The following is a 27,335-nucleotide window of genomic DNA, read 5'->3' on the forward strand; positions in this document are numbered from 1 at the left end:
TCCACTCACCCACTCACTCACTCACCTACTCACCCACTCACCCACTCACTCACTCACCCGCTCACCCACTCACTCACCAACTCACCTACTCACTCTCTCACCCTCTCACCCACTCACATACTCACCCACTCACTCACCCACTCACTCACTCAGCCACTCACTCATCTACTCACCTACTCACTCATGCACTCACCTACTCACTCACCCACTCACCTACTCACTCATCCACTCACCCACTCACTCACTCACCTACTCACCCACTCACCTACTCACTCATCCACTCATCCACTCACCCACTCACCTACTCACTCATCCACTCATCCACTCACCCACTCACCTACTCACTCATCCACTCACCCACTCACTCACTCACCTACTCACCCACTCACCTACTGACTCATCCACCCACTCACTCACTCACTCACCCACCCGCTCACCCACTCACCTACTCACTCATCCACCCACTCACTCACCCACGCACTCACCCACTCACCTACTCACTCATCCACTCACCCACTCACCTACTCACCCACTCACTCACCTACTCACCCACTCACCTACTCACTCATCCACTCACCCACCTACTCACTCATCCACTCACTCACTCACCCACCCACTCACTTACCCACCAACGCACTCACCCATTCACTCACCCACCCACTTACTCACCCACTCAGTCACTCAATCACCCACTACATCACCTACTCACGCTCTCACCCACTCACTCACCCACTCACTCACTCACCCACCCGCTCACCCACGCACTCACCCACTCACCTACTCACGCTCTAACCCACTCACTCACCCACTCAACCTACTAATCCACTCACTCACCTACTCACTCACCCACCTACTCACCCACCCGCTCACCCTCGCACTAACCCACTACACCCACTCACGCTCTAACCCACTCACTCACCCACTCATAACAACAAAAACAACAATCTAGACTAAGCTTAACAAAGTTTTTTTTGACTCAAAGCTTTCGTGACTGCAGGAATTCATATTCTTTGGGTCTTTCGGTAAAGCGATGTAAATAGAAAAATAATAAACAAAAATAATCACAGTATCACGACGTTTCGAGCTGCTGAAGCAGGAAAAAATATATATCATATATTTTTTACTGTGATAATTTTTTTATTATTTTTCTATCTACGTGGCTTTACCAAAAGACCCAAAGAATATAAAGTTTATTTTACCAGGTAAGGCCCCACCCAGCAACATCAATCTTTTTCTGAAGCGACCTGCCCAACACAAATGATAGCTCAACCAAGTGGGAATTTACCCGCACCTCTGATTAACACGGTTGGCTACGTACGGTGCGAAAGAAGTTCAACGTACACACATAGCAGCCAAATACTCTAAACGCATGTTTAGAGTATGGCGGGCAAAACTGGAGGACCCGGAGGAAAATCCAGACGACCACGCGGAGAGAGACACCGCAAACTCCAAATATACAGCGGCAGGCATCAGGGTCGGGATCGAACCCACGACCTCCTGCATAGCAGGCAAGGTAGTTAACATCTAGCCACCACCACGATGATGATGATGAGAAAGACACACAAACTCAAAATATACAGCAGGCGGCAGGGTCGGGATTGAACCCACGACCTCCTGCATAGCAGGTAAGGGAGTTAACATCTCCCAGCCACCGTGATGATGAGAGAAAGAGAGACACGCAAACTCCAAATATACAGCAGCAGGCGTCATTATGACTCATGGCGATAACAAGGGAGTTAAAATCTCCCAGCCACCTCGGTGCCACCAGCTTCATCACCACTCATGGCGATAACACCGTGGATGCTGCCGCCGCGGTGGAACGGTCAGCGACGGTGGAGTCGCGGCCCGGAGGTCAGAGGCCAACGGTTCGACTCCATCTCCCGGCGGAGGGTACCAGTTAAAACGACGAGGGGCGAGTCTCTTGAACCTCTCCCTCCACCACCAACGCCCCGTACGGTGGCGGTGGTGGTGGTGGTGGTGGGGTAAAATGTGGGTCCTCTTCCCAGGCTGTCTGGCCAGAAGTGGGTTCCTCTCAGAGCTCTCTCGAGCGAAGTCTCCTCCGCCGGCAGTGACGCGAGGGAGAAATGGCGGGGACCGCTCCCTTAGCCGCTCGCCTTGCGTCCCGCTTGTCTTACCGTCGCACGCGGGGCAGCACTGCCCTTCCGGGCGGCCGGGGTGGGGGCAGGAGGGCAGCTCGCACACCGGCGGGCCCCGGTCACATCCCAGCTCGCCGCCCTTGCGGCCAGGTCAGAGGTCAGGCCAGGGGGGGGGGGGTTGAAGATCGGGGGGGGGGGGGGGAGAAAAGGGCAGCGGAACAGAGAAAAGGGAAAGGGAGGAGGGGTAAGAGTCGGGTTCAAGGGTCATCATCAGCCATGGTCGATCCGCTGCTGGATGAGGCCTCCCCAAAGCTGCACACCAGCTGATTTCGTGGCACCATCCCACAAAGTGGTACAACTGCTCCTTGACTCGACTTCCTGTCCACGATGATGATTGGCTGGACCGACTTCCCGATTGAGAGTCCAACTCGGGGCGGCGAGCGAGCCACAGCCCGCTCGGCGGACTGTCACGTGGGAGGTGAGCTGGTGGTGGTGCGTTTGCCGCGGTTCTGAGCCCAGCGGCCTCCCTGGTTAATGCTGCGGCCGCATCGACGGGAAGATGGACGGCGCGAGAGATTCCGTGACGTCATTTGTGTGCGGACGTCGCGGGAAATTTATCGCAGCCAAACACTCTAAACGCGTGGTGGTGACGTCGATTCTAAATGTGGAGGGAGAAACCGGAGGAGGACCCAGAGAAAAATCCACGGAACGAACCCACGACCTCCTGTATACCAGGCGAGGTAGTTAACATCTCCTAGCCACCATGATGACGATGAGAGAGCGACACAAACTCCCTAGTATGCAACAGGCATCAGGGTCGGGATCGAACCCACAACCTCCTGTATACCAGGTGAGGTAGTTAACATCTCCTAGCCACCATGATGACGATGAGAGAGCGACACAAACTCCCTAGTATGCAACAGGCGTCAGGGTCGGGATCAAACCCACGACCTCCTGTATACCAGGCGAGGTAGTTAACATCACCAACGTGGCACAAAATGTTCCTGCAGGTCGTGACGACGAAGACTACGATGATGATGATGATGATAAAATCATCGACCCGAGAGAGAGAGACAAAGTGTGTGTTGTGTGTTTTACCAGGCAGGTGCATTTCTGACAGCCGCCACCGGGGTTGACCATCTCTCCGTTCTCCAGCGCCTGCCCGTTGATTAGGCATCCTGCAGCAGCAGGCACGCGGGTGACAAGGCAGCCACATCACCGTCCCTGCCCCGCGGAGCCACCAGCCCAGAGGTCGCAATCGGGTACCCGATACCCGTACCCTACCCGATACCCGGCTACCCGTACCCGGCCGGGTACCATTGGGATTTTAGCACACAGCGTTGAAATACGGTGCTTTTTCTGGAAGACTTTGCTGTTTTTTCCAGGATTTTTCTGTTGCGCGTATACACTTTAAGATGTTTCTTGTTCATGTTTTTTTTGTGGCGGTTGCACCCGAGTCAAGATCCGCACGGCTCACAGGGTTATACCGAATAAACGAAAACTGGAAAAAAACATCTTGTTGGTTCTTTCCGTAAAGTCACGTAGAAGGGAAATAATAAAATAATAAAAATAAGACGCTGTCTTTCCGACAGACCTGTTCTTCACCTGAGGGCGGCTGCTTGCGTTGTGGCCGAAACGTCGTGAGAATTAATTTATTATGTTTTATTTTTATTCTATTATTTCCCTTCTACGTGACTTTACCGAAAGAACCGAGAAGATTACTTTATTCTGTTTTATTTTATTTTTACCCACGTGACTTTACCGAAAAAACCTAAGAGTATGAATCCTTGCAGTCACGAAAGCTTCAAATCTAGAAGTATCCACAATAGAAGTTTTTGGCTCAGACCACGTAACCCAAAAACCTCCATCGTGGATAACATTGATCGCGAAAGCCGAGATGTTAAACAGAATAAAGAATAGTGTACAGCTTCACTTCAGCATCAGTTTAGCGTCAGGCGCTCACCGCGGCACTCTGGGCAGCACTGCCCGGGTCTTTGCACGGGGTGTCGGCACGCGAGTGGCCGGCAGTGCACGGGCGAACAGCGGATCAGGCTGTCCTGCACACGCGAACACTCAGAATCATCATTATCATCATCAGCATCATCAGCAGCAGCAGTATCATCAACAGCAGTATCAGCAGCAGCTGGTAGGAACGTTGGGTTGCTTGGTCAATGGCCAGGGTCAACGGCGGCGTGGTGTATTCCGCAAATATGCCCGACTGTGAGGGCGGGCACAAGCCGGCGTGAGTAGGTTAAACGTTGAGTTTTATAAGGGCACCACGGGGTGACCAGTCCCTCCCCACCTAGCCCCACCCTCTCCACCCAGCCCCTCCCTCCCCACCCAGCCCCTCCCTGCACGACGGACACAATACTCCCCTGTGGGCTGGTGTAACCAGGAGGTTCCTACCAGTATATATATTGACTTAAACAAATCGACACGTATTTGTATTTATTAAATAAGCAAAACTCTGGACTGGGTTTCAACATTCAGTTTCTCATCAGCAGCAGAGGCAGCCTTGCCTGAAGCAATGCTGGTGAACAGCCAGGCGTTTAAAGGCACGCACGCTGTCTGATAGATTATATGGGTCCAGCTGCTGATTAGACGCTTAATGTCAAAACCCAGTCCACGCTTATAAACACCTGGGCAGGTCATCAGCATTGGTGCAAGCAAAGCTGCCTCTGCTGCTGATGAAACGCTGGATGTTCAGATAATCGTCACCGGTGCTGGCCATGAGCGGGAATCGAACCCGGGTCGCCGGGTTCATAGCGCGGCGCTAACCGCTGCACCGCCGCTCCCCACATCATCATCGCCATACATACACGTACACATACACGCGCACAGACACGCGCAGACACACACATACGCACACACACACGCGCACACATACACGCACACATACACGCGTACACACACGCATACACACACGCGCACACACACGTGTACACACACGCGCACACACACGCGTACACACTCGCACACACACGCGTACACACACGCATACACACACGCGCACACACACGCGTACACACACGCACACACACGCGTACACACACGCATACACACACGCGCACACGCACACGCACGCACAGGCACGCACGCACACACGCAACACAGACACGCACACATAAACGAAGCACATACGTACCAGGCAAGAGCAATTCAGACAGGGGTTGCTGTTTGCGGTGAAGAACTGCCCTTCCTTGTAATGCTGCCCTTCATACTCGCAGCCTGCAGAACATCGTCATCATCATCATCACTGCCATCATCATCATTACTGTCATCGTCATCATCACTGCCATGGTCATCATCATCACTGCCATCATCATCATCACTGCCATCGTCATCATCACAGGGCAGTGATATTCGTGCGGTGAGTGTGGAATGGTGAATATAGTGTGGTGCTTGTGGGCGGGTGGTGCGGTTAACGTTGTGCAGTGCGGGTGGTGCGGTGTGGGTGGTGTGGTGCATGTGGTGCGTGTGGTGCGGTGAGTGTGGTGCGGTGAGTGTGGTGTGGTGAGTGTGGTGCGGTGTGGGTGGTACAGGTGGTGTGGTGAGTGTGGCGCTGTTTGAGTGGTGCGGTGCGTGTGGTGAATGTGGTTCGGTGTGGTGAGTGTGGTGTGTGTGGTGCGGTGTGTGTGGTGCGGTGTGGTTGGTGCGGTGTGGGTGGTGCGGTGTGGGTGGTGCGGTGTGTGTGGTGCGGTGTGGGTGGTGCGGTGTGGGTGGTTCGGTGTGGGTGGTGCAGTGTGGATGGTGCGGTGTGGATGGTGCGGTGTGGGGTGGTGCGAGTGTCACCAGGCCGGCAGGAGGGGCAGCACTGCCCAGGCAGGTGCTGAGTGACGGGGCAGCTGAGCTCAGCACACACGGTCACCTGGCACTCAACAACCCCATCCTCACAGAGACACCAACATCATCAACGTCATTAGCATCGCCATCATCATCGTCATCAAACCCCATCCTTACAGAGACATCAACATCATCATCGCCATCATCACCATCAAACCCCATCCTCACGGAGACATAATCTTCAACGCCATCATCACCAGCATAAGTAGTAGCTGCACGTGTAGTAGCTACGGGCCCCGCACTTTCAAGGGCCCCGCGCTAAATGCTTTGAAGCTATCAATTCCGGTTCAGTGATTCTGCACTTGCTCTATTACTATAGTACTATACCGCCTTTAACTTTAAGGTTAGAAATTTGTCGTATTATCTGGCTGTATAGCAAATGAAAAAATACAATTACTTTGCTGTGCAAATAGAAAAAAATGTGTTTTAATATTTACGTGTTTTTTTTTTATTTAGAGCCCCTTTATAACAACACGTGCTACAGGCCCCGCACTAGCTTCATCCCGCACTGATCCCATGCTCGTGAAAACTCACATCATCATTATCACATCATCATCGTTATCACATCATCATCGTCGTCGTTATCACATCATCATCATCGTCGTCGTTATCCCATCATCATCATCATCGTCGTCGTTATCACATCATCGTCATCGTCATTATCCAGCGAGGAGAGAAAGGTTGCCTCGCACTCGGTGACCGCGTGGCTGGCGGCCATGGGACTGACCGTGCAGCGGCACGTGGTGCAGTCGTCGGGAGCCCACGTGACCGCGTGCGCATGGCCACCCTCGCAGTCTGCGTCACACACGGACGACGCACGGACACGCGGACACGTGGGTACAGAGACACACGGACACACAGGCACATGTGTACAGAGACACACAGAGAGAACACAGACACACACAGACGCATGGATATAGACACACAGAGAGAACACAGACACACACAGACGCATGGATATAGACACACAGAGAGAACACAGACACACAGACAGACAGACACACAGAGAGAACACAGACACACACAGACACATGGGCACACAGGTAAATGAGTGGCAAATATCTGAACCCGGTCACGGGGCTCCCCTAGGTCGACTCAGCCACTGGGGAGACAAAGGCGGCTGGGCGTTGCTGGCAACCCACCCCCTCGTGTGCCGTGCCGGCCTTCATAGGTGCTCGCTATCAGCACTTGCCCCAACAGTCTGTTCAGGCTAGACGGGGGATTCATATTCTTAGGTTTTGTCGGTAAAGTCACGTAGGTAAAACATTTAAATTAATAAAAGAGGCTTTGGTGACTGCAGGAATCCATACTCTTTGGTTCTTTCGGTAAAGTGTTGCGATCGAAACGTCGTGATTGGTTTTATTTTATTTCTACCCACGTGACTTTACCGAAAGACCCAAAGAGTATAGTTTCTAGTTTAGTTTCTGACCGCGTGCGTGACACGACCACACGACCACACACACACAGACAGCTCGTTCGATGACAGTCGCCAGGGACGACAGTCGAAAACGGGGGGGGGTGAGGGTGTGTGCCATCCCAGGCGAGATTTGGACGCAAACTTTTAAAAGTCGTCATCAGCAGACGGCCTTTGTCTAGCCCCTGAGAGACGGGCGACCTCATTGTGGCCTTTGGCGCGACCTGTAACCTGCGCAAATAAACCCGGGCCCTTTCCTGATTATTTACCTTCAATATTGAATGGTGGTCGTGGGGGAATGAGAGGGCGGGCGAGCGGGTGGGTGGTAGGGGGGTGGCTGATTGTGTGGCCGAGTCTCGAGATAAAGACGAGAGTGTGACACGGGCCACAGGCAGACGCAGCTCACAAAGAGAACGCCCGCCTCGGTTTATAAGCCAGACAAAGACAAAGATCCCCCGTGTAGCCTTAGCAGGCTGTCGGGGCAAAGTGCTGTTAGCGAGCAGCACCTATGAAGGCCGGCACGGCACGGCCTTTCTCTTCCCAGTGGCGATGGTTTTTACGCACCGCACCAGGTACTCATTTGAGGCTGAGTAGACCTAGGGGGAGGCCCATGACCGGTTCAGAGGGGGTGGACTTCCGTGCTCTACATTGCCACTTGACACGCACAGTTCGATTGTGGCCAGGTCGCTTCGGAAAAATATCTATGGGACCTTTTCTTTTTGCCCGTATCAAAAAATACGAACAGGCTTTAGCCCCGAGTCTGACACGAGCTATACTGCTCAGTGGGCTTAACCTGCTTAAAGTAAAATAGAAATTGTAAAAAAAAAATCTCCCAGCTCGGAGGAAAGTTTCTTAAATCTCCCGGCCTCTCGCCGAGACTCCAAGCGGCCGCGTTGAATGGGGTCACGCCGGCAGACCGGGTGCGGTTGGGTAAATTGGGCAAGTGCCACCCTGCGTCCAAGACGTCTACCAAAGGTGGAAGGAGTGGAGGAGGAAGAGGAGGAGGAAGAGGGGGAGGAGGAGGAGGGGAGGCCCAAATATCCTCTAGAGTCGTGGGGGAGAGGCAGGAAGCACTCACTTTGGGCTTTTGCTCCAGTGGAGTGGTAAGCAGAGGTCGCAACCGGGTACCCGATACCCGTACCCTACCCGATACCCGGCCGGGTACGGGTAGCCGTTTGCGACCCTGGTGCGGCCGGGTACGGGTACGGGTAGGCCCTGAGTCACTGGTGAGTAACCGTTTGTCACTCATTTCGGGTAGGGTACGGGTACGGGTAGGGAACGGGTACCCGTACCCGGCCGGGTACGAGTACCCATTTGCGAACCTGGTGCGGCCGGGCACGGGTACGAGTAAGGAATCAAAACCCGTTTGCGACCTCTGGTGGCAAGCGAGCGAGGCCACGCAGGTTGTGTTCGTGCGACTTTCTCGCTCGTGCCGCTACCGGTCGTCTGTCGTGCGCGAACTTCCCGACGTGTCTCCACCACCGGCCACAGCCTCCGCACGCCGCTACGTTGCCCCCCCCCACCCCCCTCCGGCACGAAAATAATTTAAACGGCTCGGTCAACAACAAAAAATAATTTTTTTCTGGCCTGGACTTTTGCAGCTGTTTTAGACTAATTTCAGGGTGCTGATTCCAAATCTGAGCTCAGATTTGCTCTAACACATCTCATTCTTATGCTATCGGCATACCCCGTTTTCATTGATTTTACCCGAAATTAACTCTGTCACTTATGATTGTGAGTTGTTGCGAGTCAGTGACTGCTTTAGTGTTAAAATATGGTGCCGTATTTTTATGATAGTGTGTTTATAATATAATTTAATGTAGATATACACATTTAATAATTTTCTTCTGCAGTTTTTATTGAAAATGCAATATTTGATGTCTCAAAAACCTGATGTGATAGACAAAAACTGATGCCAGATTTGGAATCAGCACCCCAAAATTACCTTAACACCGTTGGAATACTTCATGCCAGAAAAAGTGTGTGGACCAGTGTTATTACCGACGTCACAAAAGGGGAATCGCGTTGCGGGGTGCCCGCGACCTCGGTGGGACGAGGAGGAAGGAGGAGGGGGGGGGGTCAAAGGTTCAGGATGGACATAAATCGACCCCCCCCCCTCACCCGCCAAAGTCAACACGGCCAAAAATGCGGTCTCCACTGAGTCTCCGCTCAGCTGTGGGGGGGGGGAGGGGGGGGGGAAGTTGAGGCAGAGGGGGCCTCTGAGCCTTCGGGAGGAATTTCTATTTTCTTCGCAAACGCATCATGCCCCCCGCCGCTTGCCGAGGAGCGCGGGGGCACCCCCCAAAACGCCACTCGGCCGTCAACGAGAGCGGCACCGCTCTCGTTTGGGGGCGCGACGGGCGGCAAGAGCTGTGGCCGAGGGGGCCCAGCGGCTCGAGCCGCGAGCGGCCCCCCGCCCCGGATGATGTTGGGCGCTGCGGTGCGTGACGCGCCCGAGCGAGCGTTAGGCCGGGGGTGTTCGCGGTGGCGTTCGTCAACCGGGACGCGTCGGGTGCACGGGGCCCGGCAGATATTCTCACGCGGTCGGTTGGGTTTTGTCGTCCGTAGGGTATATAGGGTTGTCTGTAGGGTATATAGGGTTGTCTGTAGGGTATATAGGGTTGTCTGTAGGGTATATAGGGTCGTCTATAGAGTAAATCCCTAATAACACAGCGGCAGGGGCGCCACGGTGGCTAGGAGATGTTAACTCCATCGCCTGGTCTACAGGAGGTCGTGGGTTCGATCCCGACCCTGACGCCTGCTGCTGCTGTGTACTTGGAGGTTGTGTGCGTGTCTCTCCCCGTGTTCGCGTGGATTTGTCTCCGGCTTTTCCGGCATTTCCCCCCCCCCCTCCCACATTTTGAATCAACTTCACGCATTTAGAGCATTTGGCTGCTGTGCATTTCCACGTGGTGATGATAAGGCCACTTCGTTGAGTTCCCGTTTGTGGCCAGGTCTCTTCTGCAAAAGAGCTACGTAGCTCAGTGGGCCTTACCTGGTGAAATAAAAGTGTGTTTAGTTTCATAGTTTAGTTTACGTGAATCCTTTAATTACATTAGATCATGCCTAGACGAGTTGGCGTACGATTGCCCAGGTCTCTCCAAACGGAGACGTGCAGAGCTAATGCACGAACGCTTTCAACCGGAGCTGAAAAGCGTAAAAATTGGAGCACAAGTGAACACTGATGGAGATGTAACAATGTGGCCTTTGAGCTCGGGGTGGAGGTGTGTGTGTGTGTGTCTCTGTGTGTGCGCTTGTGTGCGTGTGTGGGGAGCGGTGGTGCAGCGGTTAGCGCTACGCTGCGCAACGAACCTGGCGACCCGAGTTCGATTCCCGCTCGCAGCCAACATCGGTGACGATTATCTGAACCGGTCATGGGGCCTCCCCTAGGTCTACTCAGCCTCAAATGAGCACAATGAGACAAAGGCAGCTGGGCGTGGTGCTGGCCACCCACCCCCTCGTGTGCCACAGTGCCGGCCTTCATAGGTGTTCCCTAACAGCACTTGCCCCAACAGTCTGTCACAGGCTACACGAGGGATCTTTGTTGTGGGTGGGTGGGTGGGAGGAGGAGAAGGAGAGAAAAGAAGGCCAGTCACAGGGAGTCTGGCAGCTGAACAAACGAATGAATGGCCATCGCTGTGCTTTGGGCTCTGGCAGTGATGAGTGGGTTGGTGGTGGTGGAGGGGGTGGGGGGCCTTTGAGTTGGACCTGTGGAGGTTCAACTCTTGATCGTGTCCTGCTGCACATGCCGTGTTTCGTTTCAGGGAGGGCCCCTTTGCATTACCGAGTGACAGAGGTGGGACAAAGTCATTGTTATGCAAGTCCAAGTCGAGTCGCAAGTCATCAAATTCATGACTCGAGTCTGACTCGAGTCCAAGTCACATGACTCGAGTCCACATCTCATAGGTGGCACAAAGTCATTGTTATGCAAGTCCAAGTCGAGTCGCAAGTCATCAAATTCATGACTCGAGTCTGACTCGAGTCCAAGTCACATGACTCGAGTCCACATCTCATAGGTGGGACAAAGTCATTGTTATGCAAGTCCAAGTCGAGTCGCAAGTCATCAAATTCATGACTCGAGTCTGACTCGAGTCCAAGTCACATGACTCGAGTCCACATCTCATAGGTGGGACAAAGTCATTGTTATGCAAGTCCAAGTCGAGTCGCAAGTCATCAAATTCATGACTCGAGTCTGACTCGAGTCCAAGTCACATGACTCGAGTCCACATCTCATAGGTGGGACAAAGTCATTGTTATGCAAGTCCAAGTCGAGTCGCAAGTCATCAAATTCATGACTCGAGTCTGACTCGAGTCCAAGTCACATGACTCGAGTCCACACCTCTGCCAAGTGCTGAACAGGACACCAGACGTCGACCTGCACACACGTTCGCCACTAAGTGGCGGTGACATGAACCACGGCGCTTGTGCCAGGCTATGTGCACGTTAAGACCAACGCACACATACACTACAACTCTATATCTTGTCTCTACATCTCCCGAGAGCGGAGTTCTTCACTTATTTTCATAGCAGGGGGGGGGGGGGTGGGCACTTTCGCCAATAAGACATCCTCAATGTAAGTGCCATGTGTCTATGTTGTGTGTCTCTCTGTGTGTCTCTGTGTTGTCTCTCTGCTTGTGTCTGTCTGTGTGCCACCACCGCCACCACCGCCACCACCGCCACCACCGCCACCACCTCCACCACCTCCACCACCACCGCCACCACCACCGCCACCGTTTGCACCACCCACCCTTGGGACACGTGGGGCAGCAGACTCCGGGCTTCTTGACGGAGTTGCGGCACTTGGCTCGAGCACACTCCTCCTCCTTGCAGCTGACGTCTCCATTCTAGTGGGGGGGTAGGAGCGAGGGGAGGAGAGGACGCGCACACACAGAGGTCATCCTCCCCCCATCCCCGCATCGCTGTAGCCCACGCGGGATTCCTGGAGCAAGTTCTGCTTCTGCCTTGCGAGCATCCATCTAAGGGCGGCACGGCGCACCACGTGGTGCAGTGCGTCCGGCACCACGCCCGGCCGCCTTTGTCTCCCCCCCTCCCCCCCACCGGCGGTGGCGATGTTCACGACGCCACACCAGCTGCTAATTTAATGCTGAGTTGACCTAGGGGGGGCACAGGACCAGGTTGAAATGTCCGCCGCTGGTGCGGGCCATGAGCGGGAATCGAACTCGTGTCGCCGGATTCGTAGCCACGGCATTTCAAATTCTGCGCCATCGCATGCGAACAAAGACAAAAATCCCCCGTGTAGCCTGAACAGAATGTAGGGGCAAGTGCTGTTAGCGAGCACCTATGAAGGCCGGCACGGCATACGAGGGGGTGGGTGGCCAGCACCACGCCCGGCCGCCTTTGTCTCCCCAGTGGATTTTTTTTTACCAGGACCGGTTCGTCACCGGTGTTGGCCGTGAGCGGGAATCGAACTCAGGGTTCGCCGGGTTCGTAGCGCTAACCCGCTACACTACCGCTCCCCCCCCACACGCACGCACACACTGACACACGGACATCCGTGCGCGTGTCCGTGTGTGCGTGTAGGCGTCGGGAGCTGGGGGGAGGGAAGGCGATGTCCAAGGCAGGCGAGCTTTGTGAAAATTCAATAGCGGAGATTGAGTGGGTGGGTGGGTGGGCGAGCGCGTAACGAGGTGGGAGAGATGGTAAAGGTGGTGATTGATTGAGTTGGTGAATGGGTGAGTGGGTGAGTGACGAGGTGGGTCATAGGGTAATGGTGGTGATTGATCGAGTTGGTGAGTGGGTGAGTAACGAGGTGGGTGAGTGATGAGGTGGGTGAGTGATGAGGTGGGTGAGTGACCAGGTGGGTGAGATGGTCAAGGTGGTGATTGAGTTGGTGAGTGGGTGAGTAACGAGGTGGGTGAGACGGTCAGGGTGGTGATTGATCAAGTTGGTGAGTGGGTGAGTAACGAGGTGGGTGAGTGACGAGGTGGGTGAGTGACCAGGTGGGTGAGATGGTCAAGGTGGTGATTGATCGAGTCGGTGAGTGGGTGAGTAACGAGGTGGCTAAGTGACGAGGTGGGTGAGTGGGTGGGCGAGTCGGTGACGGGCTGAGTGAGAGTGACTTGCTGGGAAGGGGTCCGCACGGGCGAGCGAGTGAGCGGGCCGGCGTGTTCACGACGCGTGGCGGACGCAGAGAGGCACTCACCACGCACACGCAGGACGTGCAGGCGTTGATGTGAAACGTCTCCTGGTTCTTGTAGATCTTCCCGTCGTAGCTGCAGCCTTCACACGGAGACACACGCGCACGCCTCCTGCTCATCAACACAAAAGACGAAGATCCCAGTAGCATCTTTCACGGGCCTCCTCCAACTACCCAAACAAAGACAAAGATCCCCCGTGTTGGATTAACAGACTGTCGGGGCAAGTGCTGTTAGCGAGCACCTATGAAGGCCGGCACGGCACACGAGGGGTGGGTGGCCAACACCACGCCCGGCCGCCTTTGTCTCCCCAGTGGCGATGCTTACATATCGCACCAGGTACTAATTCGAGGCTGAGTCGACCTAGAGGAGGCCTAGGACCGGTTCAGATATAATCGTCACGGGTGTTTTCCGTGAGCGGGAATCGAACCTGGGTCGCCGGGTTCGTAGCGCAGCGTAGCGCTAACCGCTGCACCACCGCTCCTCACGCACACCTCCTGCTCATCATCATCATCAACACACACACACACAGAGAGTGTACACTCCACTCACAGCGCACAGCCTGTAACGGCATCGGCGCTGGAGAACGAACGCGGCCTGCGGGGCCAGACGGCGGCCCACAACTTTCGTTCCACGCGGCACGCGGCGGCCACGTGGACACTGAACCGCGTGTTCACAGCCCCATGCGACATCCATCCGTCGGTCACTGCTACAATCCCGGCAGGACCAATCGGCGTGGGGGGGGAGGGGGGGATATTTTTGGAGCTGACGTCGAGTTACGAACTTTGTGCGCGGCGCTCAGTCACCTCGGTTCCTGCAAGAGGCCCCCACGTGCACTCGCAACGAGCCACTGGGCCGTGTGCGCGCGTGCCATCACCGACGCCATCACCGACCACGGGGCAGCTACAGCCCGTAGGTGCCAGTGCACGCCTCGATGTGTCTTTCCACTTTCCTCGCTCGCTCTGTCCTTCGCAGTGCCAATGTGTATCAAGCGGGGTGGGTGGTGGGGGGGGGGAGCGTTCAGTGCGGTGGTCGGCGCGCACGGCACCACCCCGCGGGCCGCGAAGCGAGCGCGTCCTCCCATCACCACGGCGACGCTCGTCACCTTTTCCGCTCGGACGGCACCGATCCCGCCGGGTGGGCGGACGGACGCTGCATTTTGACTTCCCACGAAAAAAATGTCTCTCTCTTTCTCTCGTACGGTGGGGGTGGGGGGGGGGACACAATCGCTGCAAAAAGTATATATGGGAAAAATATATAAATAAAAGCTCTAAATACTTACCTGGGCACGCACCGCTGTGCCTGGCCTGGCCCATCGAAGGAGAGTTCCCCTGGCATCCCACCCCCCCCCCCCCTCCTGTGCCTCTCACCCCCCCACCCACCGACCCCACGATCCTCTGCATCCGCTTCACTTCGCTTCGCTCGTAAGTGATGGCCCCCCGCCGGAAATCCTCGCGTCGCGATGCCGATCGCTTCGATGCAGAGGGCGCGGGGTCCGGCGGGTCGCGCAAAAGACGTGAAGCACCCCGGATCCCCGGGGCGACGACGGAGGGTGAGAGACTCTCCAGTCGACCCGTGGCACCCTGGGGAGGGAGGTCGTCTCTCTCCCGTGACCTCCTGCCGGCAGCGAGCCCTTCCCAACACTCACATGTGCCGCGACGGCCTCAAAGTGCAATCACCAGCCCGCGGCAACGCGAGCCGCAGGCGTCGTGGCTGAGTGGCGGGGTCGGTGGCGACGGTGGTGGTGCTGTTGCTGTCGGAACGCGACTTGCGTCTTGGGGGGACGGCGGTGCGGCGAGGATGTTGACGACGACGCTCGTCTGCGTGGAGGTCTCCCCGTGTGTGACGAAGGATTTCCCGTCGCACTCTGGGCTGGGTTCTTGTTTAGTTTTGGACTCCGTGCGTGCGGAGAGATCCCGGACGGGAAAATTCCGTCAACCAGCACCAGCAAGTCGGGCGACAATAACGACGACGGCCACCACCACCGGTGACGAATCGGCCCTGGGCCTCCCCTAGGTTGACTCAGCCTCAAATGAGGACCTGATGCAGTGCGTGAAACCATCGCCACTGGGGAGACAAAGGCGGCCGGGCGTGGTGCTGGCCACCCACCCACCTCGTGTGCCATGCCGGCATTCATAGGCGCTACTCGCTAACAGCACTTGCCCCAACAGTCTGTTAAGGCTACGCGGGGGATCTTTGTCTTTGTTGTGTGTATGTATGTGCGTGCGTCTGTATGTGTTTGCGCGACGGTGCCTTAGGAATGAGACGACAAAATAAAAACGTAAAGTTGTTTTGTTGTTGCTGTGTCCAAAGTCACAAACTTTATCGGAGGGGGGAGGGGGGGGGGCGTGGATCGTCGTCGTTGTACAAAAGAAACAAAGCGGCGACGGCTTCCTCCACGCTCCCTCGTAACGAATCCGACAGAATCGCACGAAACACAACCACGCACACCGCTCAGGGTTTTCTTGTTGGTTTGTTTTTTTAAAAACCGATGGTAACACAGGCGAGACTTGACGGTGGCTTTCACCGCTCGACGGACTTCATTTGACCGTCCGTTATAACTTACAACCTAGACTTCAAAAAAAAATACTGCACTATAATTTCCGCCGATACCAAACGCCACAACATTTTTTTAATACGAAATAACGATAATAACAATAAATAGAGTTCGAACAAATTGGCACCGAAAGGGAAACCATTTTAGACCGACGGCCATTTGAGGCCTTCTACAATCCCAGGCCCAAGGCCTAGACATGGTCCAGTGTTGTTGAGTCGAGCGTTACAGGAAATGTGCTATTGTAGTCAGAATGCGAAATACAGGTGCTGGTAAACCCATAAAATGCCGAGGCTTTTGATGGGTCATCAGATTACAGTCACTAAACGCGATTACAAAAAGGAAAAATGTCCTCCAAATTTCTATCCCCGGATGTGCTGTCGACGTCATCGGCACGTCACAAGAAGAACCTTCCATTTGCATCTTTCACAAAGCAGCGCAACCCCCACACCCCCCCCCCCTTCTTGTTACAGAACGGCCCACGGAAGTGGACAACACAGAACTACTCCTGAGATCACTTCAAATGACTTCTGGTTCACGTCATATGGGGTGCTAGAACTTTCTTACCCACCCTGCCACTGCGAGCAATAATGTTCGACGCGTGACAAACCAATATTCATTGTTTTTATATATTTTAATTCTCAGGGCTGGGCATGTCATCATATAATAAGTCGATAACCAAATATATTAATTGGGATGGGTTTTTTTTGTTCTGTGCAGTCATTGGTGACTGGATCGCGACCATCGACTTCCCACATTTAGTCCGTGATCTGACGACATTGCGGTGGAAAAACTTGGTCGGTGTTCCACTAACCGGCGCTGTCCAGCAAGTGTTTTTTCTTCAAGCAAATCCTATATAATACCGTAGGTTTCGTGAGATTTTTGTTTTTACTTTTTAAGCTTCGGCTTAAAAACTAGGCGGTTAACAAACGACGGGAAAATAAGATGATGGATTTGCCGCCGGTTGAAACGGCGTTGAAATGAAAGCGACCGTGAGTACAGACAAACGTCGCACACACAGATACGAAGATTCCCCCATGTGGCACACGAAGACTGTTGGGGCAAGTGCCTATTAAGTCTGCACCTATTGATGCTGACTCGACACCCGAGGAGGTCGCTGTGGCCAGCACCACGCCCGGCTGCCTTTGTCTCCCCGGTGCTGACACTGACACTCGGCACCAGATACTCATTTAATATTGAGTCAACCTAGGAGAGGCCCACAACTGATTTGAATAATCCCCACTGATTTTTTTATGTGGCCGGGAATCGAAATCGAGGCCGATCGGGGTTCGCGGTGCAGTATGCTAACCGCGGCGCCACCGCTCCATACGTGCGCACATACGCACGCACGCACAGCGCCATACACAATCGTTGGCACGGGGAAAACGCAATAGTTACGCGTGTCATTAGCGTACACGCCATGCACCGTTGAAGTGACTTTACTACGATCGGTGCCACCGGAGTTAATGCCAAATATTGACCACCCAACGGCAAAGTACCTCTCTCTTACGATCAAAGTTATTGATAAGGGAACAAAGCAACCTTGGTGAACCTATCTTCATTTGGCCACCGTTCATTAAACTTTCCTACGACATCTGCACGCATATTCATTGGAGTCTGCAGTATTAAAACTTCCTTCAACATCAAAAGTGTACGCTATGTAGTATAAATATTAATAATAGTGATAATAATAGTCATGATTTTAGATGGGTCGTGATAATGCCTGGTCATTTTGTTTTGCTTGCTTGTCGCAAGACTACTGGCACTTGTTGACTGGCACTACTCAGAGTATTTAAATAAAAGAATACAAATATCACAACCGCATTGTGAGATCTTCACATTATTGCGAGAATGTTCACTTCAGCCGACCTGCTGACCTTCCCGCGGAGGTCAAGCCAGTGGACAAAAAATTATTAGCACCAATCAAAAGACACAAGTCAAGTTTGGACCAATAAGAATAGACCTGGGATACATTGTGATGATAAAAATGAAAATTCTAATATTGACCAATCAGACGAGACGTGGAATATATTTTCCGACCAATCAAAGACCAGGTCAAGCATTGGCCAATTAAACAGAACGTGGGGTAGGTTTTGCCTCATTAGAGGACATGCCTTGTATGGACCAATCATAAGAGGGTGATGCCAAAGATGGACCAATCAGAATAGACACAGTAAGGTTTTGACCAATAGAAAGGGGGTACATTCAAGTTTAGACCAATCGGAATATGCGTAGTCATTTTTAACTCGTCAATCTCAGATAAAATATGCGCGTGAAAAACATAATTTTGAAAGAGTTGGCTAAAATGAAGAACGTTCACAACCAAGCATGAGACCCAAAACGACGATTTCTTGCATTCAGAGTCCCAGGGGGACACGTTTAAATTAACGATGACACACACATGGCACGCACGCACCATCCTCCTTTCACCACCGAGTTGCAGTGATGCTACCACCGCACTTGTGTGCCAGGCTAGGTGCACTTTGACGCCAAGTAAATTGGCAGAGGCTCACCGGCAGGAGGTCAACACACACACACACACCGAAGTGTTAGGGCTTAAGAGTAACGCACGCACACGCACGCACAGGTATACAAACCGGCACGTACACAGGCTCACCCTTACCGGCCTGATGGGATCGGTCAAAGTTTGACATCTTTTACCGGCATGATCATGATGGGGGAGGGGGGGGCAGGGGGTGGGGGGCGATAGGTCAGAGGTCAGAGGTCGGGTCAGGGCTCGCAGGAGCCGCTAATGCAGGAGACTGCGCCTCCCTGGCACGAGCAGAGGTCACAGGTCATGACCCAGGAGCTGCCCTCTGCGCGGAACATTCCCCGCTCGTCGATGCAGCCTGCGGAGCAACGGAAACAACAACAACCATAGCAATAAACAAAAACAAAATTATTATGACAACAGACAACAAATATCAACAATAACACAACGATGCCACCCAACAAAAAAACGATGACAATAACCAAGATGACGACAACGACCAACAATGACCAAGGAACAACGACACCCGTAACAATAATGAAAATAACAACAACAACAACAACACACAAGAATGGCCTGGCGGGTTCACTGATCTAGAACACACTGGATGAGTACGCACACATCACACACACAGACGACACATGCTCTTCTCTGATTAGCACAATTTTCTATCTACGGTGCAAAATAAGTTCAACATAGATACACTGCACACACAAGTAACACACACAGGTAACACACACACACAGGCTACACACACACACACGTAACGGACACACACGTAATGGACACACACACACGGACTGACCGAGGCACATGAGCAGGGCCCCCGTCTGCGGCTCCAGCCACTCGGTGTAGCACGAGCCGCAGTTGCGCATGCGGCACTCGGCGTGGGGGAAACCGGAGCAGGTGGCGCCCAGGCAGAGGTCCTGGCCACAGGTCACGGGCCGGGAGCCCAGCGGGCAGCCCGAGAACCAGTGCAGCTCGAAGCAGAACCTGCAGCGCGGCAGCCTCACAATTAGCGCGGCAGGCGACGGAGGGTCGTGCGAAAGACGTTCAACGTGCATACGTAGACTCGCGCAGAGGCCCAAAGACTCGCGCAGAGACGCATAGACTATCATAGAGACTCATAGACTCGCGCAGAGACCCACAAACTCGCGCAGAGACCTATAGACTCGCACAGAGACAGATAGACTCGCGCAGAGGCCCACAAACTCGTGCAGAGGCCTATAGACTATCATAGAGACTCATTGACTCACGCAGAGACTCAGACTCACACAGAGACCCATAGACTCACACAGAGACCCATAGACTCACACAGAGACCCGTAGACTCGTGCAGAGACCCACAGACACACAGAGGCCCATAGACTATCATAGAGACTCATATACTCACGCAGAGGCCCATAGACTCACGCAGTTACACATAGACTCAAACAGAGATCCATAGACTCACACAGAGACCCGTAGACTCACACAGAGACCCATAGACTCACACAGAGACCCATAGTTTTTTGTCCTTCCCCCGCACCTCCGATTAGCGCGGTTGACTACGTACGGTGCGAAAGAAGTTCAACGTACGTACGTACAGGGCAGCAAATCGGTGTGGGCGATGGTGGTACGCGCATCTGTCTGTGCGTGGGGTCGTAGATCCTCGCTAATAGCACTTGCCCTAACAGTATGTTAGAGGCTATACGGGGAATCTTTGTCTTTTGGGCGTCCATTCAACCGGTTGTTGTGAGTTACTACATCGGCGTAACATTTTGGTGACTCGGTTCACTCTGGCAAAATGGTCTATCTCGAAACAAAATCAACTTGAACTTATAATTTACTCGTGATGAGATGAACAGATAATGCGAATGGCCCGCAGAAGCGGATATCAAAGAGCTACCTCTGAGATCCCTCCCTTCCAGTGACGCCCTGGTCGACCACGCACAATAGTAGCATCACGTTCCCCCTCGCTCTGCCAGATGAGCGCTAAGTTCGTCACACACGGCGGGCAAGACCGACATTCAATTCTCAGAGGTGGAATTTCGCCAAATCAATCGCATCGGGAACTATCAACATCACGATGTTTTGTTGTTGTCGGGGTGGGGGGGCTTAAACGATCGACTCCCTGAACTTCTTTCGCACCGTACGTAGCCAACCGTGCTCACTGAAGGTGCGTTGACCTCCACGACCTTTCGACCACGAGCGACTCGACCGCAGGAAAATTGCAACCATCGAAATTCAAACTCTCTCCTCCCTCATCCTCCTCCTCCTCACCTGGCGTCCGGCGTCACCGGCAGCCAGAGTCCCTCGTGCGTCACCGACGAGCTCCGCGGGGCCTGGCCGTGCTCGCGGAGCCGCCCGCCGGCGCTTCCCGGCGACGGCCGCCCCCCGACGCCCTCCGCCTCCAACCACCAGGCCGGCACCTCCGACACGGGCGGGCAGATCCGGCGAATGCCGGCGAGCGCCGCCTCCCCTCCGGCCGCCGCCGCCAGCTGCTGCGTGGCGAAGAAGTAGAAGCGCAGGTAGTGGGGCCCGGCGAAAAAGTAGTTGCAGCGGTCCTTGTCGTAGCCATCGCGATCGAAGCCGAAGACGTCGAAGCCGGCGCGGTCCAGGCCGAACGCGCTGTAGCCGTGCCGGTTGTGGCCGGAGGGGTCAAAGAGGCCCGCGGCGGCGGCGGCGACGCGGTCGGCGGCGCGGGCGAATGTGCCGTCGCTCCGCATGCCGAACGGCGTCACGCCGGAGCGGTCGAAGCCGTAGCGGCCGTAGCCCAGGCGGTCGAAGCCCTCCGAGTCGAAGCCGTCGCGGTCGAAGAGGCGGACGCCACCGCCGCCGCCGGTGCGGCCGGACGTGCCGCGGTCCAACGGATTGTGGTCGAACCGGGCCGGCTCGGGCGACTCCGGATCGAAGGCGTTTCGGGGGAACGATGGCCGTCGATTGAACCGGCTCTCGTCGGGCCTTTCCGGCTCGAATCCGTTCCGGGCGAGCTGGCTCCGCGTGAACTGGTTCCACTCGACGCCCGGAGGCGGAGGAAGGAAGCCACCGCCAGCGGTGGTGGTGGTGGTGGTGGTGCTGCGGGTTCCCAACTTCGCGCCGTATTTGGCGACCTCCACGAAGCCCTCCAAGAACTCTCCGGCGTCGTTGGAGCGCGCGTCGGGCGGCGCGCGACCCCGGCCGTCGGCGGCGGCGGCCGCCCTCGAGGCGCGACCCTCGCGACCCCTCGGCGGCCTCGGACGGCGCGGCACCGCCGGCCCGGCCGCCGTCACGTTGCAGGGGGTGCCCAGCGTGAGCGGCACGTACGACACGCAGCGGCGGCCATCGTCGGGCGCCGGGCCAAACGGCACCGTCTCGGCGGGCAGCGTCTCCCGGGGAGGCCCCGCGCCGGGGTTCTGCTCCTGCCACTGCGCCCAGAGGCGGTCCACGTAGGCCAGGTGGGGCAGGAAGAGCGGGTCGTACGGCGCCAGCGGCGTCGCCGCGTGCCCGCCCACGCGCAGCCGAAACAGCGCCGACATGGCGAGCAGGCGCTCGGTCAGCGCGGCCAAGTCGGGCGACAGCAGCGCCAGGTGGACGTCCACGGCGTCCGGCAGGGAGACGGAGACGTCGAAGCGCCGGCGCAGGCAGGGGGACCAGGCGGCGCCGGGCCTCTCGAAGGGGTTTGGTCGCACGCAGCCGTCGCCGGCGTCGGCGCCGTCGCCGCCGAACAGGTCGGGGTCCCACGCGACGGACGAGTCGACGTTGCCGGCGTCGACGGGCCACTCGTGGTACGGCACGGCGAGGGCGCAGGAGCCGGCGGCGCGCTGCAGCAGCGCCTCGGCGTGCCGCAGGAACGTGCGCAGCCACGGCAGCGCCGAGGAGGGGCGCGAGCGGCGGCCCCGCGGGGCGTGAGCGGAGAAGGTGTGCGCCAGCTCGGACCACGTGCCTGCCGGGGGGTTTGGGGGGGGTGGGGTTGGGGGGGGGACGAGGTTAGCGCCGCGGATTGCCACGGCCGGCCGCGGTGGCGAAACGCTCCTCGCCAGAACACGCAACGGAATCCCACCGTCCCCGTACGATAATTAGTCGCGCGATCAATATTATCACTGACAGAAACTTGTAACGTGCGCAATTTCGTAAATCGGTTCGAGCGCAACTCGGACGCGAAGATCCCCCATACAGCGGTTCGCGGATAGAGCGCCAGGTGGCGGGGGCGCCGGCTGCCCATCGGTCGACGGCTACGAACACCGGTGCGGCAAGTGCGCGCTACCGCCCGGCCACGTCACCGCCCGAACGAGCGAGCGAGGTCAACAATTTCCCGCACCTGCGTCGACGAGCTGCCACACGGCCTCCCGGTATCGCCGGCGCTCCTCCCCCGTCAGGTCGCGGATCTCCTTGCGCCGGACCGGGTTTCGGCAGCTGCACACGGGCCGGCCGTCCGCGCCGCAGCCGCACGCCATGCAGTCGCCGCCGTCGCCCGCTGCTCGCCGCGATCGGGCGGCACCGGAGCCACCGGCGGCGCTGGCGCCGGCGCAGCCGCAGAGCGGTGGGAAGAGTCCGCCGGCACCGCCGCACGTCTGTCCTGGCGAGAAGCCCACGACCTCGCGGATGCCGACGGTCAGGATACCTCCCCCGCGTGCAGCGGCGGCGTTGGTAGGTCGGCTGCCGGCGTTGGCCCGGGCCAATCTGGCCACGGTGGTTCCGACAGCGCCACCGCCGAATGTGCGCCCGCCTCCTCCGGCTGCGACCGGTGGTGCAGCCACTACGGGTCTACCAAATTCATCGACAAAACCACCCACACTGCCGGCAGATACATGATCTCCTGCGCCGACTCCAACTCCACCGAAAGCACCACCACCATCGCCACCACCACCACCAGCATCGTCATCACCACCACCTCCGTAACCTCCACCATCGTCGCTCAGCTCCAGCCCGTCGAGTCCGAGGCAGTGGGCCCTGGTGAGCGTCTCGCACCGGTATTCGTAGCCGCCGGCCGATGAGCAGCCTGCGCCCCCACCACCCGGCGCTCCCTCCGCACCGGCGCCGCCATGGTGAGCCCTCTGGTGCCGGCGCCGGCCATAGAGAGTGGCGCCGGCAGCACCGGCGGGCGCGGCAACGTTCATGCCAGGCCGCAGGTGACGGCGGCCAGGCGGTGGCCACAGCTCGTTCCCGTCCAGGCTGTTACCGTCGTCGCCGACACCGCCATCAAATCCACCATTACCAAATCCACCGTCACCGGCGTACTCGACACCGGGGTCGCCGCCTCCGCCTCCACCACCAGCACCGGCGCCAGTGCCGTAACCCAAGTCTCGCGGGAAACCGTGGATCTCCCCGTAGACGCCAACACTGCCACCTCCGCCGCCACCTCCGCCGCCGCCGCTGCTGCTGTTGTACTTGTGTCTCCGCGGCAGGAACGAGGCGGTTGAACCGTCGCTGCCAAATTCCTCCGAAGACGACGACGACGACTGTGGCTGCGACGGCGGCGGCGGAGTCATGGCGCGACGCACGCGGTAGACGCAGGCGCCCAGCTCGCAGCGGGAGCGGCACTCGGCGGCGCTGCCGAACCGGTTGGCGTTGCCGCCACAGCCGGCGTAGGGGAACTCCCGGCAGAGGGCCGAGTGGCCGTCAAAGTACCAGGAGCGGGGGGCCGGTGCGGCCCCCTCCCGGCAGGCCGCGCCCTCGGAAGGCGGGAGGTAGCAGGCCTAGCGCGGGTCAGAGGTCGCGAGGTCGGTGGAGGTCGAGGGGAGGGGTGGGGGTGGGGGAGAGCGCGCCGGGGCATGGGTTTGTGGGCTTCGTCAACGTGATGGCGAGGTGGGGTTGGCGGATCACAGACAGAGGGAGATGGGCACGCGCTGCAAGATGCCCGCGCCCCGCGGCACGAGGTAGCCGTCAGGAACCGTCAAAACCTGTCCCTGTCCATAACCCCATCGCGAACCCTGACCCTGAACCCAATGTTGTCCCTCGCCAAAGAACAGCTGTCTGCCGAGTAGTACACACAGTACACACACGGTACACACACAGGGTACACACACAAATGGTACACACACACACACGGTACACACACACGCACGGCACACACACGGCACACACACACACGGCACACACACACACGGCACACACACACACACGGCACACACACACGGCACACACACACACACGGTACACACACACACACGGTACACACACACACACGGCACACACACACACACGGTACACACACACACACGGTACACACTACACAATGCTGTCCCACGTCCGACTGCATAAGCCACCACATGCCGAGTGAATCCAAACCCACAAAGTAGTGCGGGAATTTCGCATCGAGCCAGGGGGTAGCCGTAGTGTTCACTCCCGTCCCCGCTATTTCATTTTCCATCGACCTCTCCTCCTCGAAACTCACCTCCACTCCATTGATAAACCTTTTCCGATTTATCGTCCGATAACTGCCAGCCACCTGTCACTGGCAAGCTTGCGTTTGAGTTACGTCTAATGTCGCGTAAGGTTTTGAACTCTCAAATCCCAGCGCGGTGTGGCCCCAACTGCTGCCCACGCTGTTGCTATCCCCTCGCCCCCTCCACTCCTATCCCGTCCCTCCCCATGTAGCCCTTCCGTGAGCCCCTACGCACCACTCTATCGCTGCTGTCACTCGTTCCTCAACCCCTGCGGCTGCACACACCTGAATCGTTCCATTCTGTGTCACGGTCTCTGACAGCTACGTCAAGAGTGGAGGGGCTCTGTACGATATGGACTAGAGCGGGGAACGGCACCCGTCGCTCAGAGACATTGCAACGACAGATAAGAAGAGCGAGTGGGACTTGAGTGGGATTTGAGTGGGATTTTAGTGGGATTTGAGTGGGACTTGAGTGGGACTTGAGTGGGATTTGAGTGGGACTTGAGTGGGATTTGAGTGGGATTTTAGTGGGATTTGAGTGGGACTTGAGTGGGATTTGAGTGGGACTTGAGTGGGATTTGAGAGGGATTTTAGTGGGATTTGAGTAAGATTTTATTGGGATTTTATTGGGATTTTAGTGTATTTGAGTGGGATTTGAGTGGGATTTAGGTGGGATTTGAATGGGGATTTAGTAGAATTTTAGTGGTGTTTGAGTGCGATTTGAGTGGGATTTGAGTGGGATTTGAGTGGGATTTGAATGGGAATTGAGTGGGATTTGAGTGGGATTTGAGTGGGACTTGAAGGATTTTAGTGGGATTTGAGTAAGATTTTAGTGGGATTTGAATGGGATTTGAGTGGAATTTGAATGTGATTTGAGTGGGACTTGAGTAGGATTTTAGTGGTACTTGAGTGGGATTTGAGTGGGACTTAAGTGGGATTTGAGTGGGACTTGAGTGGGATTTGAGTGGAACTTGAGTGGGATTTGAGTGGGACTTGTGAGGGATTTTAGTGGGATTTGAGTGGGATTTGAGTGGGACTTGAGTAAGATTTTAGTGGTACTTGAGTGGGATTTGAGTGAGACTTGAGTGGGATTTTAGTGGGATTTGAGTGGGATTTGAGTGGAACTTGAGTGGGATTTGAGTGGGACTTGAGAGGGATTTTAGTGGGATTTGAGTGGGATTTGAGTGGGACTTGAGTGGGATTTTAGTGGTACTTGAGTGGGATTTGAGTGGGACTTGGCCAGTGCCTGGCATGAGAAGGTGCCACGGCCAACGGGACAGGACTAGTGATGGACCGGCAGCCAAAGTGGAAGAGGGCACCCAAAAATGGAAAGACCATGGCTGATGATGACAATGACGGTTGTCGTATATAAAGCATGCAGTCAGTCAGCTTGAAATGAGGACAAATACCATATTCTTTGGATGATAAGTCGCACTTACCCACCAAACCCCCCGTATTGCAAGGCCAAATGTGGCCCTGCGCTTTCCAATCCAGAGAATGCGGTATTTACATTCTGAATCTACTTCAGATCAACAAACCAGCCAGCAAGCGAATTGGAAAACCGGTCAACGATAGTGCCGAGCCAAAGGGAAGCGTTAAGAGGCAAGCGTGATGGCAGAGAGGGGGTGGGAAAGGTCGGGGGGGGGAGGTGGGGGGGGAAGGTCAGGGGTCACAGAGGGGGTGGTGGGTGGGAGGTCTCGTTACCTGTATAGAGGCCAGCTGGCACGCCTTCCCGAAGAACGGCGCCGGGCACTCACAGGTAAAGCCGCCCGGCCCCTCGGCCCGGCACAAGCCCCCGTTAAAGCATGGGGAGGAGAGGCACCCCTCTGGGGGGGGGGGGTGGGGGGGAGAGGGTCAAGGGGTCACGGTGAGGGGAGGGGTCCAAGGGGATGAGGCAGAGACAGACAAGAGAGCGATAGTTAGACGGAGCGCAATGTTGGACGGGAAAAAAAAAATGTTCAATAAAAAAAAAAGGAAATTCACGGGCAGTGAGCGGAAAATTGGGGTTTGAATTGGTTTGGAATTTTCATGCGGGACATGGCTGGCTCCTGCCATGAGAATGTGGAATGTTCAACGCTGGCTCAGAGCCGCCGGTGGGTGAAGAAGGGCGCTGGCCTGATGATCGTTTGAGCGGGGGGGGGGGGGCGGGGGGGCGCTCTGACGTAGACGGATTGCCGTGGCTTTAGTTAAGAGCCCCCTGTCATCGTCAGCGGTGTCACCTTGAGTCTGCGCCGCGTTGTTCCGCCGTTGCCACTGTGGCGCAACTTTGGCTGTCGCCGTTGAACTCTCTATCCCAACTCTGCCTTGCAAGTGAGAGCTGTTCTCAGTGGGATCTTACCGGGTTAAAAACCCCAAAACGATCCCAAACAACCCCCAACATCGATCCCTAGCCCCACATCGATCCCTAACTCCACATTGATCCCGAACCCCACATCGA

General features: G+C 56.0%; 1 protein-coding gene across 1 annotated transcript in view; it reads right to left on the minus strand.

Annotated features, from left to right (window-relative positions):
• Positions 1-27,335, minus strand: part of LOC144737021 (kielin/chordin-like protein) — a 110,258-nt gene that overhangs the window by 34,117 nt on the left and 48,806 nt on the right. Inside the window, 8 exon segments of the mRNA XM_078619671.1 lie at positions 2,136-2,235; positions 3,195-3,274; positions 4,060-4,153; positions 5,242-5,324; positions 5,889-5,985; positions 6,667-6,734; positions 12,101-12,197; positions 13,517-13,593. Of these exon segments, the coding sequence (XP_078475797.1) occupies positions 2,136-2,235; positions 3,195-3,274; positions 4,060-4,153; positions 5,242-5,324; positions 5,889-5,985; positions 6,667-6,734; positions 12,101-12,197; positions 13,517-13,593 (696 nt within the window).

The sequence above is a fragment of the Lampetra planeri genome, chromosome 64 (genome assembly GCF_965212315.1).
Source record: "Lampetra planeri chromosome 64, kcLamPlan1.2.h2, whole genome shotgun sequence".
Classification (NCBI taxonomy): Eukaryota; Metazoa; Chordata; class Hyperoartia; order Petromyzontiformes; family Petromyzontidae; genus Lampetra; species Lampetra planeri.